This window comes from Chiloscyllium plagiosum, chromosome 4, assembly GCF_004010195.1.
Source record: "Chiloscyllium plagiosum isolate BGI_BamShark_2017 chromosome 4, ASM401019v2, whole genome shotgun sequence".
NCBI classification, from domain to species: Eukaryota; Metazoa; Chordata; class Chondrichthyes; order Orectolobiformes; family Hemiscylliidae; genus Chiloscyllium; species Chiloscyllium plagiosum.
The window spans coordinates 34,562,555-34,582,735 of NC_057713.1; the positions used below are offsets into that span (position 1 = coordinate 34,562,555).

General features: G+C 41.3%; 1 protein-coding gene across 7 annotated transcripts in view; it reads right to left on the reverse strand.

The window, feature by feature from the left end:
• Window positions 1–20,181, reverse strand: part of wnt9a (wingless-type MMTV integration site family, member 9A) — an 83,924-nt gene that overhangs the window by 31,718 nt on the left and 32,025 nt on the right. For all 7 annotated transcript variants that reach the window (XM_043687930.1, XM_043687936.1, XM_043687933.1 and 4 more), the window contains one exon: window positions 13,141–13,406. In XM_043687930.1, the coding sequence (XP_043543865.1) occupies window positions 13,141–13,406 (266 nt within the window). The remainder of the gene's footprint in view (window positions 1–13,140; window positions 13,407–20,181) is intronic.

Sequence of the window (20,181 nt, forward strand, 5' to 3'; positions counted from 1 at the left end):
GTATTCTTGCCTTGTTTTGCCTAGGAGTTCAGTGAGTGGCAAAAAGAGCTTTTTTTAAATTCATTCATGGAATGAAGGCGTTGCTGTCCAGGCCAGCATTTATTACCCATCCTTAGTTGCCCAGTGGGCAGTTAAGAGTCAGCCGCTTTATTGTGCATCTGCACTCACATGTAGACCAGACCAAGTAAGGATAGCCATTTCCTTCCCTAAAGGACATTAGTGAATCAAGTGGGATTTTCCAACAACCAACAATGGTCATGATCATCATTGGACTCTTAACTCCAGATTGGTGAGTCCTGAGATATATCCTGCTCCAATTCAGGAGTTAGATGCCCATCTTGACATGCATAATATCCTTACATGCATAATATCCTTACAATAGTAATTCAATGAGACTGTGCCACCGTGCTTTAAAGTGTATCACTGAAGTGCAGAATCAATCTGTAAGTGGATCAGACCAGTGCCATGATGATACTGAGAGGCTGATACATTTTGGATGTCAACGTCAGCAGGCATGAGGTGTGTGCAGATACTGTTAGTGTAACATTCCGAAGACATTGGTGCTGGGTGTTCAAGATTGACCTGTGGGTGAGCAAATGGCAAACTAGAATCACTAGGTCCCTGCTTGGACTCATGCTGGGAGTTCTCAAATCTAGTTTCTATGCAGTGAGTGAGAGAATAAGGGCCCACTTTTAATGAGGTAAGATTTAGTTAATGAGGCTTCTTGCTGGCCACTTATAAGAAACACATCAAGTTGCGCAATTTGGTTAGGAAAATTAGACTTTTCAGTTTATAATGTTGAGGGCCTCCATGGACATCTCACCTAATTTTCCAAAGTTTCTCATCCTAATCTATACCATTCAAAGACTCTACCTATAGATCCTCAACAAAGGCATGCAATAGTGCTAACTGCCCAATGCAGTAGTTTCACTCTGTATTAATGTGAATTTCCTGTTCACCATTTGAAGAGGAGCAGGAATTCAAAACAGAGACTGATAATAATTTTATTTGATTAGTAGCTATGGGGACCTCATGAGAACTAATGAATGTTTTATTAAAATTAGTACTATTTCAAGAAAAAAAAACATCTTTCTGCATTTCAGAGCCACATGCATCAATGTCCTAGTTGCGTAAGTGAGGACATTATACCTATATATGAAGGGAAATCTCCCGCCAGTAAAATGATGGTGGACCTTTTATATATAAATAAATAAATATGGAGCCTTTAATGCTATAATACTCCTTTGGATAGTTTCAGAAATATAATGAATCCAGAAGAGTTTTTATTTATTTATTCTCAGGATAAGAGGGTCACCACCTAGGCCAGCATTCATGGCCATCCCTATTTTCTTAGAGGGCATTAAGAGTCAACCACATTGCTGTGTGTCTGGAATCACACAATCCAGCCTAGGTAGGGGATGCAGTTTTGTTCCCTAAAGGACATGAGTGAACTAAACATGTTTTTCTAACACTCAATGGTCTCATGATCATCAGCACTCTTAATTCCAGAACTTGGTGGAATTTAAATTCTAGCATCTACTTTAGCTAGATTCAAACCTGGGGCCCAGAATGTTATCTGGGTCTCTGGATTAACAGTCCAGTGATAGTGGTACTGGGCCATCGCCTCTCTCCTAAATGAAAGAAAGCTTGACCAAGGAGATCAATTTTTTAAAAAGAGAATCTTAAAAAGAGGTGAAGCAAGGAAGCATCTGGGTTGCGAATTCCAGAACTTACAGCCTAGCTGGCTGAAGACACAGCTGCCAAGCTTGGAATAAAGCAAACTGGCACTGCATAGAAGGCCAAAAATGGAAGAATGCAGAGCTTTTGAGGAGTTTTCGGGATAGAGGACATCAGTGGGATGATAAGAGGGGAGACTGTGGGTGGAATCTGAGCACAGGTTTACAAGATGTAAAATTGAGGCTACCATGAATGAGGAGGCAACCTGAGTAAAATTCATAATGGGAAGGATTAGGATTGTTTGGAGATAGAAAACCATGACAGAGTGTTGGAACAGGAAGATGAGGGGATCGATTCCAAGCCTATGCTGAACAGCACAGGGAGGCTCCCGTAAATGGCTCCAGTATCCCAGACTAGAGAATGCAAAAACAAACCCGGCCTGGCTTGCTCTTTTTGATTACTATCCAGAGCATCAGCCAGTAGGTGTGGACACATAATAAAGTAAGGGCTGCACTGGCTGTGATGCCTTCTATGAGCAAATAGCCTGTTAACCCTCAGTGTTTGTGTGATCCCCCATGCAGAAAGGCTACTGAATGAGCTAATGGTATCAGCATGAGCCAGTGCCTTAGGAGAGGAAGGAAGAAAATGGACTTGGCTGACATACAGGGAGGTGGGGCATGGGCTTAGGTCCAAAATTCCCAGAACATAAATCCATGAATTACCCCACACCGAGTTGCTGAATGTAAACTCGTCACTGATGGGAAGGCGAGGGGTGCAGAATCTTTTTTAAAAAAAGGCGAAACAGGAAAATCTGATTGTTAATAATCAGATCTAAAAGCATTGCAATTCCAACAGCCAATCAGCAGATTCTTAATGAATAAAAATGGTAAATTGTTTCATTCGCCAACCTTTCCCCAGAACATATCACCCGGAGAAATATGTAAGCACCACAGGCTAAATTGTGGCATCTCCTTTCATACCTTTGGCCTCCAGCATCCAAGGTCATGAAGGCCATAAATGAGTTCCGATATACACATCGGACGGCCTCTCAGTTGAAGGACTGAAGTAGTTCAGATTCTACAAAACCACTGTAGTCCTGTTTCTCCAGTCAAGAGCCCAATCAGAACAGAGTCTGATTTGTAGGATCACCATCTGGTGCCCTATCCAACATTTCTCCCTCAACCAACACCATATAAACAAATCATTTATCTCACTCGTGTGCAAATGGCTACTGATTTCGAATACTCAGGAGGGCTGTGAGCCTTCAGAATTCTCTAGCTCAGAGGACTGTGAAATCTCAATCTGTACGTTTAAGGGTAGAGACTGATAAATTTCTGATTACCAGTGGTTTCCAGGGTTAAAGAATGGGGTTGGTAACAGACATTAATGTGATCGGTCAGACTTGATTGTACGGAATGGTGTGGTAGACTTTACAAGCTAAAGGGCCGACTCCTTTTCCTTTGTTCTGAACAACAATGACTATATTTTGAACATTTTGACTGGCAATAGCGTACTTAGGACATTTGGAGGACTCAAAGACATTTATATGGGGAGTTATTTCTTTTGATGGAGTAAGGCATAGCAAACTTTTTGAAAACAAAGAGGGGCAGAGGACAATATTTGTCCAATGGGCATGCCACTGAACCGACTCCTTTTCCTTTGTTCCGAACAACAATGACTATATTTTGAACATTTTGACTGGCAATAGCGTACTTAGGACATTTGGAGGACTCAAAGACATTTATATGGGGAGTTATTTCTTTTGATGGAGTAAGGCATGGCAAACTTTTTGAAAACAAAGAGAGGCAGAGGACAATATTTGTCCAATGGTCATGCCACTGAAAAGGATTTGAAACCCTTGGACAGTTAAGATTTGTATTAACATCATATACTCCCTAGCTGTAGGATGCAAATCTCCCATTCTGTATCAAAAACAGATCTCAATTCCCAACTTGCCCAAACACAACTGTAATCACCTCCCCAGACTCACTTTCAGAGGCCAAGTCTGAAGATAATATATTGGGAACCTGTATTAACTAGAGTTTGAGTTTCTATGTAATTTATATTAAATTGGGCTTAATTAAGATCCTTGAATTAGAGATAGAAAGCTCTTTTTGCTGAGCTTTATAGAATGAGAACATTAAGAATTTGAAATATATAGCTGAATTTCTGATGTTCACTCAAATGTTTCCACACTGGTTCAGAACTAAAATCTTAGTCCACTATCCTTTCAGATCGAGTTCCTAAGGTTCAAACCCACTGAAATCTCAGACAAATGAAGGATCATGCAACAAACAAAGGGCAAAATATTGTGGATTCCGGTCCTCAGAAATAAAAAACAGAAAGTGCTGGTGAAATTCAGCTGGTCTGGTAGCATCGGTGAAGAAAGAGTTACATGTTCCAAATTCAACATACTCTTCTTTGGAAATGAAGCAAAAGGAGCATTAAAGATTGAAAGAAACAATTGCTACCTCATACAAAAAGGTCAAAAACTACTTCATTTCCAGAACTGCTCAAACATTGGATTCATAATACTGTTCAATAATTTTGATTTTGAGTGATACTAGGGAAATTCTCTCATCATTTCTTATAATGTGAGGATCACCAGGTTGTGTGGGAGGGAATTCTATGAAAAAAAAAGACCCTGGTGGGCATTGTGGACAAGTCTCCTTGCAGTGCTCAAGCTGTGGAACAGAAGATAATCAAAAGATAGAAAAGGCATAAAAAAGGCACTATTACAATAATCATAGGGAACATCCATATGTACGTGGACAAGGAAAATCAGGTTGGTAGCAGATCAAGGAGGGGAACTTATGAAATGTCTACAAGATTTTTGAAGCATTTTGGGGTAGAGCACATTAGGGAACAGGCAATTCTGAATTTGGTGATGTGTAATGAGGCAGACTCGACAACTTAGGGTGAAAGAACCCATAGATGGAATTGACCATGATATGATGCAATTTACACTGCAGTTTGAAGGGAGAAGCTGGAATCGGATGTAATATTACAATTGAGTAAAAGGTAACTACAAAGACATGAGAGAAGAGCTGGCCAGAGTTGATTGGAAGGGGAACCTAGCAGGGAAGATGGAGCAGCAATGGTAGGAGTTTTGAAGGTGATTTAGGAGGTGCATAAGAAATTAATACCATGGAAGAGAAAACATACTAAAAAGGGGAGGATGAGATAACCGTAGCTGACAAGGGAAGTCAGGAGCAACATAAAAGTGAAAGGAAAAGGATACAATGTGGTCAAGATTGGGAAGCATTTAAAAATCAGAGGATAACTACATGGGGGTGGGGGGGTGTGAAGGAAAACCGATGAAAAAGAAGAGTCAGCCAGTTAGTAATAAGCAAGATGATTGCAAGAGAGAGTGTTTTTAGATATCTAAAAAGCAAAAGAGAACATTGGACTGCTGGAAAATGAGGCTGGAGAAGTATTAATGAGGATCAAAGAAACAGCAGAGGAACTGAATTTGGTCCTTTGCACTAGTCTTCATGGTGAAAAATGCCTGTAGCAGACCAGAACCTCAGGAGAGTTGGGGGCAGAGGTGAGTTCATTGGCCATCACTAAAGGAGGTGCTGGGGACGCCAAAAGTTCTGAAACTGAATAAATCAGCCAGACTAGATGGATTATAGCCCAGAGTTCTGAAAGAGATATCTGAGAAGATTGTAGAGGCATTGTGATCATCCTTCAGGAATCACTGGAGTCAGAGAGAAGCTCGGAGGTCTGGAAAATGGCTAATGTAACACCCTTCTTTAAGAAAGGAGAGACACAGAGGACAGAAAACTCTAGGCTGGTTACCCTGACTTTGGCCGTTGGTGATTTGGTCTCTATTAAGGCTGGGATTGTGGAGTATTTGGAAAATAGGGCAGAATCAGCATGGCTTCGTCAAGGGGTGGTCATGTCTCATAAATCGGTTAGAATTCTTTGAGGACGTAATACGTAAGTTAGACAAAAGAGAGCCAGTGTGTGAAATCTATTTGGATTTCCAAAAGGACTTTGACATGGTGCCACACATGAGGCTTCTGAATAAGAAAACCCTTCGGTGTTAGGGACAAGTACTGGCATAGGTAGAGGAGTGGCTGACTGGCAGAAGGCAAAGAGAGGGATAAAGGGGTATTTTTCAAATGACAAATGGTGACTGGTGGATTTCTGCAGAGGTCAGGTGTTGTGACCACAACTATTCACATTATGAATTAACAATGTGGATGAAGGAAGGGATTTCTTAAAATGTTTGCAGGCGATCCAAAGATAATTGGAAGAATAAATAATGTTGGGGAGGGGGGGGGGGGGGGGCGCGTGGGGGAGAGAGGATGCAGAAGGACTTGGAAAGATTAGGCAAATGGGTAAAGTGGCAGATGGAATACAATGTGGGGCAGTGAGGTTAGCATTTTGGTAGAAAGAAAGAATAAAGGCATAGACTATTTTTAAAAACAGGCAATGGCTTTGGAAATCTGAAGTGCAAACAGACTTGGGAATTCTAGTTGAGAATTCAAGGTCAATGTGCAGGTTCAGTTAGCAGTTAAGATAAATGCATGTTGGCATTTATTTTAAGACAGCTAGAATATAAGAGCAGAGGTGTACTGCTGAAACTATATAAAGGGCTTTTGGAACACATTTGGAATATTGTGAGCATCTAAGAAAGAATGTTTTGGCTTTGAAGGGGGTCCAGAGAAGGTTTACAAGAATGATCTCCGGGATGACGAGCTTGACATACAAGTTGTTGTGCAGGAGTCAAGGTCTGTTCTTGGAGGTTAGAAGGTGGAGGGGCGGGAAATTAGATTGAAATGTACATGATAATGAGAGACCTGGGCAGTGAATGTGGAGAAGATGTCTCGACAAGTAGGAACCAAGGGCAGAACCTCAGTGAAGGATGATGCTTTGGACTCAGGCAAGGAGGGATTTCTTCAGCCAGATGGTGGTGAATCTGTGGAATGTATTGCCATAGGGGACTGTACAGGCCAAGTCATTGAGTGTATTTAAGACAAAGTTCTGATTGGTAAGGGGATCAAGGTTTATGGGGAGAAAGTAGGAGAATGGGTTTGAGAAATATATTAGCCATAAGTGAATGGCAGAGCAGAGCTAACGGGTCAAATAGCCTAGTTTTGCTCCTTGATCTTGTAGCTTTATGATCCATTGGACCAAGGCTCAGGTGAAGTCAACAGCCTTTGCTGATTCCAGATTAGTGGATCACACACCAGTTAAAAGAAGCTACCAAATGTTACAAAACCTTTCACCATGGAAGTAAGAAGTGGACAATCTGTAATGTGATTTTTATGCCCAAACACATTCAAAGTCTATGCCTGCTGTGTCGAATGCACATCCATCTAGTTCCCTCCTAAACTTTGAGGAGAAAGTGAGGTCTGCAGATGCTGGAGATCAGAGATGGAAATGTGTTGCTGGAAAAGCGCAGCAGGTCAGGCAGCATCTAGGGAACAGGAGAATCGACGTTTCGGGCATTAGCCCTTCTTCATTCCTGAAGAAGGGCTAATGCCCGAAACGTCGATTCTCCTGTTCCCTAGATGCTGCCTGACCTGCTGCGCTTTTCCAGCAACACATTTCCATCTCTTCCCTCCTAAACTTGTCTATTCATAATCTGATAGTTAAAACCAAGCTGGTTAAAAATGACTCTAGGATAAAGAATTTGGATTTATATAATCACATTATCACACTTCAAAAACCCAGTATGCAGTGACGAGACCAAGAGTTTCCTGAGCTAGTTGTACCTGTACTTCGGCAACTATAGCAGCGAAACAGCTGCAGCTCTGAAGAGAGTCAGCCTAAATAGGTGAAGGCAGCCGAACAATGTTTACAGAGTACCAAGTAGCTACGAAACAGGAAAACAACTCATTTGCTTTGACCAATATATCAAACAGATTTCCTGCTTGGTTTGCAGTTTTTGACATCTATCCAAGCACCTTGAGCAAACAAAAAAAAAGTGTGAATTGTAGCACGGAGTGGGGAAACCTCCCATCCCTCAATCAAGCAGATGGAAAGCATGAGGATGGCACCTCTGACAGTATAGCACTCCATTACTCCGCTGAAGTTGACGCTTAGATTGTAGATTAAAGTCCTGGATTGAGATTAAACTCATTCTTCAAACTCAGATGTCAAAATGTGATCAACTGAAATACTTAGGTTAAAAAAGTGAGCGCTGGCACAACTAAATAAAATGATGCAGACTCAAACGGGCTGCCTCCCTTTCCAAATGGCATTATCTGCCCCACCCTCTCCATCTCCCTTCCTGTAGTCCATAGGAAGATTTCTGGAATACATTACCATTTATCAGCACATAATAAAAAGAAAACAATTACATGTCTCAAGTTTTATTAGAATCAGATGTGCTCTTTAAAATGTAAAGGAATTTAAGAAAAAAAGATTTAAAAAATATAAACATCACAGGACAAATTTCTGGAATAACAAGACTACAGATCAGAACCAGTCTTCTTGAAAAGCTGCCAAAAAGCAGCTTTAGAACGATCGCCAATTTTTAAAAAATAGTATCAGAGATCAAAGAATGTCCCGGTAAAGAGAACAGGCCATTCAGCCCATTGATCTTGTGTTGCTCTCACCCACAAGCTACCTGCTCTCCAATGCACCTCCACATATGGATCATGTGTAATGCCCAGGAGATCCAATGATGTTTTGTGTAATAAGGACAAGATTGTTACACCATGTAGCACGCTCCTTTTTGAAAAACTCACATGGGATGTGAGTACCTCTGGAAAGGCTGGAATTTATTGTCTAATCTGAACTGAATTTGAGAAAGGTGATGGTGAACAGACTTCCTGAACTACTGCAGGTCATGTGATGAAAGCACATTCAGTGCTATTATGGATGGAGTTCCATGATTTTGACACAGCAGCAAAAGGAACAGTGAAATATTTCCAAAATAGCACATGGAGAGAGAAATATTGGGGAACTGTGCCAATGCAGCTGCTGCCCTTGTCCTTCTAGGCATAGAGATGTGTTTGAAAGGTGCTGTTGAAGACAGCCTTGGCAAATGGTTACAATTCATCTTGTAGCTGGTTCGCACCACAGCATCTGTGATGGAGGGTGTAAATTATTCAGGGGTTAGATGGGGTGCCAAATAGGTAGTTTTGTCCTGGACACAGTTGAGCTTTTCAAGTGGATAATATTTCAGTCCTGACCTGTGCTTTGTAGGTGAAAAAGTTCTGAGGAGTCAGGAAGTGACACATGCTGCAGAATTCCTAGCTTGACACTCTTGTAGCATCAGTGATGTGATTGATTCAGTTAAATGTTTGATCCATAGTGGTGACAAGGATATTGATGGCAAACGATTCAGATGTGCTGGGAACGTCTGTTGATACTTGTCAAGTACAAGCCTAAGTCTGAAAGATTTCCAGGTTTTCATGCAGGTAAGACTATTTCATTATCAGGGGAGTTGCAAATGAACAATGCACACAGTCAATCATGTCCAATTCAGATCATATGTTGGAGGCAAGGTCATTAATAAAACAGCTGGCCTATGATACTACCCTCTGGTTTTCCTACAGATATTCTGGGAGAAAGATGACTAACCTCCAACAATCACAGAAATGTTATGGCATATAAGGCAACTATTCAGCCCATTGTGTCAGCAACCACAACCAGTTTCCTTCAGTCAATGGAGAGTTTACCCCAGTTCTCACTGACTTCAATTTACCAGTGGCCCGTGATGTTACATTCAAAGGCTAGACTGGAATCCAGTTCTTTTCTTTATGTTTGGATCCAGATGATAAATGATGACTCAAGCAACCAACTGAATAGACTAATTGGTAGTAATTGACTGTATTACATTTACACTTTTTTTTCCAGGACAAGACAAGGATGGACAATTTTCTAGTTTATCATCTTAACTTTTTTTCATATTGGTTCTCTCACCCAATCTGTTGTGTCTTTCAGGGGCAAGTCAACTAGTTCAGTAATGGTGATGCTGAAAACTGAAGTCCCTCACTCACAGCACACATTCTTCCCCCTTGCTGTTCATGGTATTTTATCCAAAGGGTGTTCGACTTGCACTCTTTCATTGAGGGAGGGTGGTGGACGGCAATTACTGAGGGGTCTCCTTGCCCACGTTTGTTCCAATGTCATGAGACTTCATGGGGCAGACAGTAATGTCGAGAACTCCCAGGGCAACTCCCTCCTGGCTGTATACCTCCTAACAGGAGGTTTCTACAGCTAATGGAGGAGGAGTTGGGAACATTTGAGAAATCCATGGCTCTGAGTCGGATTAAGTAAAACAGTCTACTGAACAGCTGATCAAATTTTTGGCTGAAGAGCCCAGGTGGTTTCAGGATTTACAGATCTGGTGAGACTGTGCCTGCAGCACAGTTTGATGTCAGGTATCTGTACAATTAAATTAGTTTAGCAATGATTTTGGTAATCTGAGAGGCTTGCAAGTTCATTTCAGAAAGCAGTCATGAACAAACCACATTGCTTTGGGTCTGGAGTTACATGTAAATCAGACAGAGTATGGAGACAGTTTTTTCTCCCTAAAGAGTGTGACGGAGAAGTAGAGTTTTCAAACAATAAGCTAATTTTATAAAATCACCATTGTGTCTCGGCAGCAGAATAAAAAGCTAGCAATAACAATCATGTTTAACCAGGCCTGTCAAGATGACAAAAGACTAATTGATTTCAACATGACCAGAGACTATTTAACTTCTATTAGAGGGAAACTGGAATGGGGAGAACAGGTGAATGTAAAATCCCATCTCCAAATAGAGAAACCCATTGTTGAGTAGTGACATTCTTATTTTAAATATATTCACACCATTTACACATTGGGGTGTGCTATGACATACGTAAATTGGAACACCGGGATTGTTTAGTGAAACACTGATCACCAGCCATCTAGATTACTTCCAGGTAGTTGCATGGAATAGTTTGCTAATTAATCTGTATGCATCAGTTTACAATTCACATGCCATTAACTGTCTAGCAAGTTGGTAGTAATCCATATGGTGCATCTTTCAAGAAACTCCAGTCTGTCTTGAGTAGGAGAGGTGGGTCAGAAATCTAGAAATTGGATTGTGCCCAAACTGGTGGGTTGAGGAGCAGTATTCATTGAATGTGTGGATTAAACAATGGCAGGAAATTGCTGTGCTGCTTGTTATTACTAATCTGTTGACCCTAGGGAGCCAGAGGATGCTGTTCATCACCACAGTATTGTAGCCCTTAGGTGATATTTACAAGGGAGGTGAGTTGGTGCAAGGCATGCTTTAGGCTGTGTGAAGTAATCTTCTACATTATTTGAACCTCATGTCTTCCACTGTGGCTATACAATATTGAGGCTTGGAAGATTGGATCCACCTTGGAATCAGGTTTTCATCTGTTAAGCTGCAGCAACAATCAGAGCTTCGTGATGTGCTAACATGGAGATGGGCACACAATCGGCTAGTTGGGGGAGGCCTTTAAAAAAATGGGATATGATGGGTACAAAGCAAACCAGTTTAGAAGAGGAATTTTCCTGTTGTAGTCCTAGTGTTTCCACAGCTCTTCAGCTTCATGACAAATTGAATGGGAGGACCTCGTCTCTTTGCACAAATTCACTACTCCCGTGTGTCCTGTACCATTATATCTGGTCTCTAAGTTATTGTCTGTGTAGATGGCCTGGTTACAAAGGGGAGGAAGGAATGAAATTGAGCCAGAAGAATTCTAGCATTGAAATTTAGACAGGTGGTCTACTTAATGCACAGGAACAGAGTGGAAACTGAGTGTCTGAAGGCTGGGGCTGTAATAAAAGAACAACATTGGTATGAATTCCTTCAAAGCAGTTTGCTCCCAAACTGGGAGCTGGAAGCATTCCCTCTGCTTTTTCACCCCCTGCCTAACTGAATGCATTTCTACTTTAGATTAGTCTCTTTACAAGCTTGACATTTACATCAAAAAACAAACTTAAAAGCTGTATTAGGTTCAGTACTACAAAGGCAAATAGCTTGGCAACTCTTGGGTTTTATTAAAGTCAGCTGCGTGCTGCAGAGTCCCACGGTGATATCAAAATCCAGGAGTGGCCATGCACCCCCTGATTAAAAATGGAGTTAGCTTTTAAGAAAGCCTTCCTAGAAAGCACTTGGCAGTTTGATTTTTCATCTGGTGTGATGGTGAAACTCAATTCATGGACAGAAGAACCCCATTGCCGACACATGAAATCACTACAAAAACAGCTGTGTGCAACTTACCATCCTTCGGCTAATGGTTAACAAGACCTTCTAATCCTTCTGGCACATAAAAGCACAGCTAAATAAAAAAATCCTGCTCTGGCAATTGTGCCCTTTAAGTAGACAGAAAACCAGGTCATAATTGTCAAATCAGAAGCAAGTAGGAAGGGGCTCAGTTGGTGGAAGACTTTCCTCCAGAATCTAAATATTGTCATCTCAAATCGCAAAACAGAATCAGGCTGGAATTTCAGTGTTATAGCGATGAGCTTTAAACATTTTCAGAGGTACTGGGTGAGGCATTTGATAGATCTTAAAAATCCCTTAAAATCAAAAAAAGAACAGAGTTTTTATGTCTCAGCCAATGTTCCTCCCTCAAAAAGGGCAAATGTTGCTTCAAAATTTGTCATTACTGTTTGCAGAATGTTGCTGCTAGCATTTATTTTCATGTGTTTCTAAATTAATGCATTGCAATAATTATTATTGTGGACTGTGATCCATGTTAGCAAGGATAGCATTTACTTCCTATCCATGAGAAACTGGTTGTAGTCATTTCTGAACTGCTGAAACTTTAGCTGATTTTGCTCCAGCTAGACTGGTAAGGAATACTTCCCACTTCCCAAATTCATACTTATGTATTGTGTGTTGGGGCTTATTTGTGGTTCCACAACATTTCTGAAACCTTGTTGTTCATTTTAAACCCCTGAAATGCTAAGGTGGGCATTCTTTTGCACTCTGTAGATGTGAGAGGGGTGGTCAGAATGATCAGAGTAGGCTGCTCATACAAGCTCATCATTCACCTTGTATATACCATAGACATCATATACTGAATCAAGTTTGGGAAAATGCACCAGCATTTCAATAGAACAGTTCTTTTCCAGCTTAAGACTGAACCTTGAAATTACATCTTATTTCATTGCGTAAACAGCCAAAAGATTCTTAGAAACTTGTGTGGCAAGGAACAGAGGAACTGGAACAGGGTCATTTTTTTTTCCATTGAGTATGAAACATTAGTTTGATCCGGAGGAAACCCACGCAGACACGGGGAGAACGTGCAAACTCCACACAGTCAGTCGCCTGAGGCGGGTATTGAACCCGGGTCTCTGGCGCTGTGAGGCAGCAGTGCTAACCACTATGCCACCGTGCCGCCCAAACTATGCCACCGTGCCGCCCAAATGTGCTCAAACCCTGGAGCAAGACTACCACGAACTCATACAAGTTAAACATTTGTGTTGCTTTCAGAACACTACGGATTCAATCACCCTTCAAAACAAAGTCAGCTTGGTCACTGGTGACCACTCACCTTGACACCAACGTTGGTATTGTGCAGATCTACACGGGCTCGTAAATCTTTGTTGGATTTCTTTTGTCCCATAAACTCTTTGACAAACTTGTTGCTGTACTTGAGATTGTCCCCACAGCCGCCCCACTGCCAAGCTTCCCGGTTTTCCAAGTCAGGAGCTTCATCACAGGTACATCGCTCCATTCGTCCAGCACTGCAAGCTTTGGCAAGGGCATGAGTCAATCCAGCAGAAGAAATGGCATATAGGAAGGCAGTCTCTTTAAAACCTTAGAGAGAAACAAAATCAATTAATTCTTCTTGGTATTAAATGTAGGTCGGAGTATTTAAAGCAATGATAGGTTTTGCTTGTCATCCAGAATGTTTGATTCAGTCTTAGAGTTTAAAAGCCAGAGGTTTAAAGGCAGAAAGCATGACAGAGGTGAAGAGTCTGATTTCAAATTATGCCAGGAGTCTCCCTTTCAAAGCATGAGGAACTAGACTAACAATCCAGTACATCACTGAACAAATGCTGCACTGACCAAAGTGTTGACTTTCAGATACATTAAAGTAAAAGATCCTGTGAGAATATTTTCATGAGAAGGGAGTTTAATCAATATTTTAGCCAATACTTAGAATCATAGAGGCTTACAGTTAAAAATGGCCCCTTCAGCCCATTGAGTCTACAAAGGAAAACTAACTATTCTTATTCATCAAGCATCACCAAAACAGATTACCTGGTTACTCTTGAGAGACTGTGTAGGAATTGACTGCTAAATATTCTACATCACAGTATTTCCAGTGAAGGCACCATAAGTTAATGCAGCCCAGATGGCAATATGGGCTGCTTTGTACACTAAAGCTGTCAAATGAAGATTCCAACACATGCAATATTCTAGGTCTCATCTCTGCTCTTAGTGAGGGTGCTGTGCAGAGCCAGACACAGGCTCTACCCTGAGTAGTGAAAAATGCCAGTAGTGGAATCCCACAGGATACAGTTGGCCACCATCTGCAGCCTTTTTCATAGTGGGGGTGGCAGAGTCTTTTTAATGTTGACGCTAAACAATTCATTTTCTTCGGTTATTGCCCATCTCAGAGGCATCTCAGTATCAATCCTGGGCATGAACTTTGGGCCAGACTTTCTAGAGTGGGCCAGTCAGCTGGATTGCCACTCTGCTCCTATTATTGCTGCATCAAGAAAGAGCTCCATATTTCTGGCAGGAGATTCCAATTATGCATCATGCAAAAATACAGACTATCCTGCTAATCAAACTGTGTCCTTGTACTGGAGGGAGGGGAGGCAAACAACACTCCATTTTGCACAGCAGTGTTGCAGTATTCTCTGATTTAAATATCCAGCAGCACAAACAGTCTTTCACAGGAGCTATCAATGTCGCTAAGTGTATAATGCAAGTGTGAGGTTAGAATGTCAAGTGGTTAGGGTACCTTGGATCTTCCAGAAATCAAGAGCCAAGAGCACTTCCATTGAACCATAGATCATTTGTCAGAGTATAGGTATGGCCTTGAATTCTAGGGTTGCTTGGCTAGGAGGGAAATTGAGGCGAGTGGGGAATGAATTTATATTTAATGCCTTGGCCAATGTAATGGATTGTGGGATAGGTATATTAATGGTGGGGGGGGGGGGGCGGAAAGAGGGGGAACGACATTTGTAGGAGCCTATGACATGCTGGGAGATTGCTTCCAGCCCCAATCTCCCTGAACACTCACACTGATGGCCTCCCACTCGGTATGTGGGGATTTTTCACCACTGGTAGTGTATTGGTAGCCTTGAAGTTTCTTCAATATTAAAATTTATATATTTATTAAATAAATATCGCCCAACAACTTCTATTCAATGAATCATCAATTCATATCTAGACTCAGCACTGGGAAATTTCCCCAGCTGTCATAATGCAGCTCTCTCCATTATTTTTTCCCCCAGTCTCAACCGGCCGTAGGGAAAAGCCTGTCTATGCTGTATGGCAGTGACATTAACCAACAAACCCAAAACTCACCCCACCTTCTGACAAGACTTACATTAACCGGAACCTGAGAATGAAAAATAAAAAATCAGGCTCAAGAGACCAACTGTAGAGAGAGTGAACACAAAGGCCAACTGATTAACTATACAGTTAGATTCAACACAAGTGGAAAATCCTTAGAGGCAAGATGGTGCCAAAGAATGGCACCACAGTTCTGTGGTGGTGGGTCAAAGGGAAGCAAAGCTGGCCCAATGCTTTATGCTGATGTTGGTCTCAGTATCGGACCCAGGCCCATGGAAATTGTTTCCGTTAGGCGAGGAGACTAGGACCCGTGGACACAGCCTTAGAATTAGAGGGGGTAAATTCAGAACAGAAATGCGGAGACATTTCTTCTGCCAGGGAGTGGTGGGCCTGTGGAATTCATTGCCGCAGAGTGCAGTGGAGGCTGGGACGCTAAATGTCTTCAAGGAAGAAATTGATAAATTCTTGATGTCACAAGGAATTAAGGGCTACGGGGAGAATGCGGGTAAGTGGAGTTGAAATGCCCATCAGCCATGATTGAATGGCGGAGTGGACTCGATGGGCCGAATGGCCTTACTTCCGCTCCTATGTCTTACGGTCTTATGGCTAAGCACTGAAGGACTGCAATGTGGAATTTTTAAACTTTATTCCTAATTTTATATTCTGTCTGGTTTACTTCTGCATTAGAAGATGGTGCTGGAGAGCATTGACATCATGCAATACTTTTCACTATTGTAACAATGCATGTGACAATAAATAAAATCAAAAATGAAAAGGAGATGGTAAGGTCATGGAAAAACTTTAAAGCCTTTAAGACTGAGTTAAGCAGCCTATGGAGGAATCAAGTTAATGAAATTCTGTATTTAGAAAAAGAGATAAGACACTCTTTGAAGGTTTCTGGACAAATAGTTGTTATCACATGGTTAGGGTCTGGAGCACACAGCCTAAGAGTGTGGTAGGTACAAGCTATAATCATGCTTTTGAAAAGGAAATTTCAAAAACTCTGAAAGCAAGGCACTTGCAGAGCCATAGGGAAAAGCCAGGGAAGAAGACTAACTAAATTGCACTGGCAAAAGCTGTCAGCAGTTGATGGGCTGAACGACTCCATGCTGTGATCCATGATCCTTCATAGATGTCCAAGATAGAGGGCAGCTAGTGTGGCCATTCTGCTATGATAAGTTCCTTTCAGGCAACTCCCTCTATGCAGGCAGCTGTATGCAAGTCAGAAGAGAATAATTCATTCTGGCTACACAACAGGGAATCTAGCATGCAAAGCAAAACCCTCTTACCATGGTAACATTGAGGAGAGATATGGATGGTGGTTAAACAAATGTGCTAATGGGTTACAAAGTTGAACTCAAAATTTAGTTTTAATAGTGAAAACTGACAAATGGAAAGTTTCCCTTTTCCCCAGTACCTCTCTATCCCTTCTTGCTTATAAGCAAGGGGCCTTGTGCCTATTACCAAATAACATGCAACTGTACAAGTCCACAGTAGAAAAATTAAATTATCAGAATTCTACTGGGTTGGCAGTCTTATTAAAATGAGGCACCAAGAGATAGCTGTGTGGCAAATTGCAATGTTACAATGTGAAAAAGTAGGATTTGAGAAAAGACACATTATACAGATTGATTGAATCACTTTCCTATTCTGGGAAAGTGTTGCTCAGATACATGTGATCTCCATCCTTTTGGATCTTCTACATTTTTTTGTGAAATCTGCTAACATTGTCACAATTAATAGTAACGTGAAATAGACTCAACAGAAGAAAGCAATGAGCCCAACTGAACAATTTTCTCAAGCTTTTGGAATCTGATCTTGTCACCAGATCTTTGTAAAGAAACCTTAAAAAGGAGGTATGGGTGGGGTGGGGGAACAACACTGGCTCCAAACTATATTTCCAATGCTGCAAGGTGCAATTTTGTATCCAAAATGGTGTCTGTGGCATGTGAACAGAATTCTACCATTTTGGTATGGGCCAAACAGAATTCTACCATTTTGGTATGGGCCAAACAGATATATTTACCATGTCAAAAGTCTATTAATATATGCAAACAGGAAGCTTTAATCCTCCTGACCAGAAAGTACTAGGGTTGACAACCTCTGGTGAAACCAGTGCTAAGCTGTGTAGAGGAGAAAAGCAAAGAACTGTCCTTGGTCAGTTCTGTCCAGTCAGGTAATGTCCAATTTTATTCCCAACCTTACTCACCTAAACCCCACCTTGGGACCAAACTTCAGAGCATCCCAGCCTAGTCATATTACAAGACCTAGCCCTAATTCTCTAGATTTCTTTCTAATCTCCTGGCCCCACACCGATTGCATTCCAATGTCCAGCCATTCCTTCCCCCTCTCTAGAAAATATACACCTAACCACCTTACTGAACATGAGCTCACAGACCACCGGAATCCTGCTGGGTATCTTCAAGTCCAAAACTCCTGTCCTTGCTGAACCTTTCTACATGAAAATGGTTTGCTATCACACAGTGGGTGAGATACTCAAAATTGAAGAGAGTGCTGAGTATTGAACCCTGTGCATAATGGAAGTGTGAAGGGACTTTTTATTTTTATTTTAAAACTCTAGTTAACCTGTACCATTTCCCAAGGCCTTGATGCTCACCAAAAAACACCAGAGTGGGACACTGCTTCACTTCCTTGCACTAAAATTTCTCATTCACAATCCATTTTCATACCTAAATTTTAAAAAGCACAATAATCATATTTAGCAATCTTACTTCTTAATCAACATAGCTCATTTTTTCCAGAATATAGTTGCCCAGTTGAAAGTGCACAGCTTAATGCATCTGCCACAATGCTGGAGCTAGATTCGGACAACAGCTTGTACAACAAGTGGGCAACATCTTGACTATTAGTCAGTTTTATCTGATATTGGACAAGTCACAAGTTTGTGGTGAGAGATTCTTTTATTCTTTGCACATGTTTTATAAGAGAGAAAGCAAAGTGTGCAATTTAATTTTTAATTAGATAATATTGCATACATGGAGTTTCTGAAGTGTACAGCTTGCAGAAGTCATACCAAGGCTCATAAATCAGCATGCTGTATGCCAGATGTGCCGTAATAAACTCATAACCTTTTTGCTGGCAAGGCAATTCAAAATGGAAAAAATAATTACAGTCAAATGTACTTGTCCTCTTGGACAAAAATGCTATATTAATTTCTCATTAAAAATATGAAAAGTCAAGTTTAATAGTTGTTTCAGTGGAAGAAACAATTGAGGTCTGCTCCTTAGCCTCTTGATTATGGGTTCAAATACCAAGGCTGCCTCATGCACTAATCTGCCTGTCAATTCCTGTCTGGAAGTCTTCATTGGCCTTTTTTCTCAGTCTGCTCTTTTCTGATATATGTATCACTGTCTATCTTCATCACTGAAAGAGAGCCACACACAGACACAGAAATGGACGTTATCCAAAAAAAGTAACTCGAGTGCTCAAGCAGGGTTTGACACTAATTGTCAATGTAGAATCAGAATTCTATACTGCGGAGGCAGGCCATTGGGCCATCAAATCCACACTGACCCTCTGAAGAGCATTCACCCTTTCCCTACCCTATCCCTGTAACCCTACATTTTCCCATGGCTAATCCATCTAGCCTAAGTGAGGACTGCAGATGCTGGAGATTAGAGTTGAGAAGGTGGTGCTGGAAAAGCACAGCAGGTCAGGTAGCATCCTATGAGCAGGAGAATTGATGTTTAATGCATAAGCCCTTCATCAGGAAGAGCTTTTGCCTGAAATAGCAACTCTCCTGCTCCTTGAATGCTGCCGGACCAGCTGTGCTTTTCCAGCATCACACTAATCCACCTAGTCTGCACATCCCTGGACACTATAGGGGAATTTAGCATTGACTATCCACCTAATCTGCACATCTTTGGACTAAGGAAGGAAACCAACAGTCACAGGAAGACTGTAGACTCCATACAGACAGTTGCCAAAGGGTGGAATCAAACCTGGATCACCAGTGCTGTAAGGCAGCAGTATTAAACACTGAGCCACTGTGCTGCCTAACATGAAGAATTCAAGCCCCTTGCTCTGCTCCATATTAGTTTTTTTGCGATTTCTTCCTGTGATCTGGTGCAGGGCCAGCATTTATTGTCCTTCACAGGTGGGCCAAAATGGTGATAGTAAGTCACCTTTCTTAAATCACCACAGTGCAACAGCCTAGTTCAACTGAATGGCTTGCTAGGCCACTTCAGATTGCAATTAATAAAATCAACAAAAGTGATATGGTACTGGAGTAAATAGTCCAGACATTTCAATGCATGTCAACAATTTATTGCCAGAACTTAGTCTGGAAAATTGAATTTAATTTGTCTTGTTGAACTGCACTCTTCAGGTTAAAGTTCAGAAGCACTGACACTGTCCGTGCATGTTAGCAGTACATTTATCCATCCAAGTTTTTAATATTTGCCACTGTCATTTCTCTCAGTATAGGGGCACCCTTTACCAACTTCCACTTAAGTTTTTTCCCCCAGGGCAGGAAATATGGTCAGATATTCAGAGAATGCTTAGAGATCTAAGGATAATCATATGGTGACCAGAGGGTGCCATTAGTCACCAGGTAGGGATAAATACCAGTAAATGCAGAAAGTAGTATAGTTCTACCTTGTATTCAACTGTGTTCATCAGGAACCCAAATTTATTTCAGAATTAAAACACTTTAAAGTGTTATTGGACACCTTGAGTAGTGCTGTAGACAAATGAATCACAACTCAATGAAAGCCAATTCTATTTAACTCCAGAGTAAAGCTTTTAGTTAACAGGGACCATCCTTCATTATTGGCTCAGTTGCCCCATGTCCTAATACAGCCAATTTTTGCATGGGGCCTTTGTATTAAAAAAAAAAGGAACAAAAAGTAAATGAAGCACTTTACAGGCAGCCACTGGCCAGTGATCCAGCTGCAAAATCCCCATGTCTCCACCATAAAAAAATTACAATGAGCTGATCATGTTATCATGCTCAGCTTGATTGGGCACTTGTGCACTGAATACCTGGGCAGTGCAAATCCCAGTAACTTTACCATGGGTCTGCATTACTTGATGTTCTTAT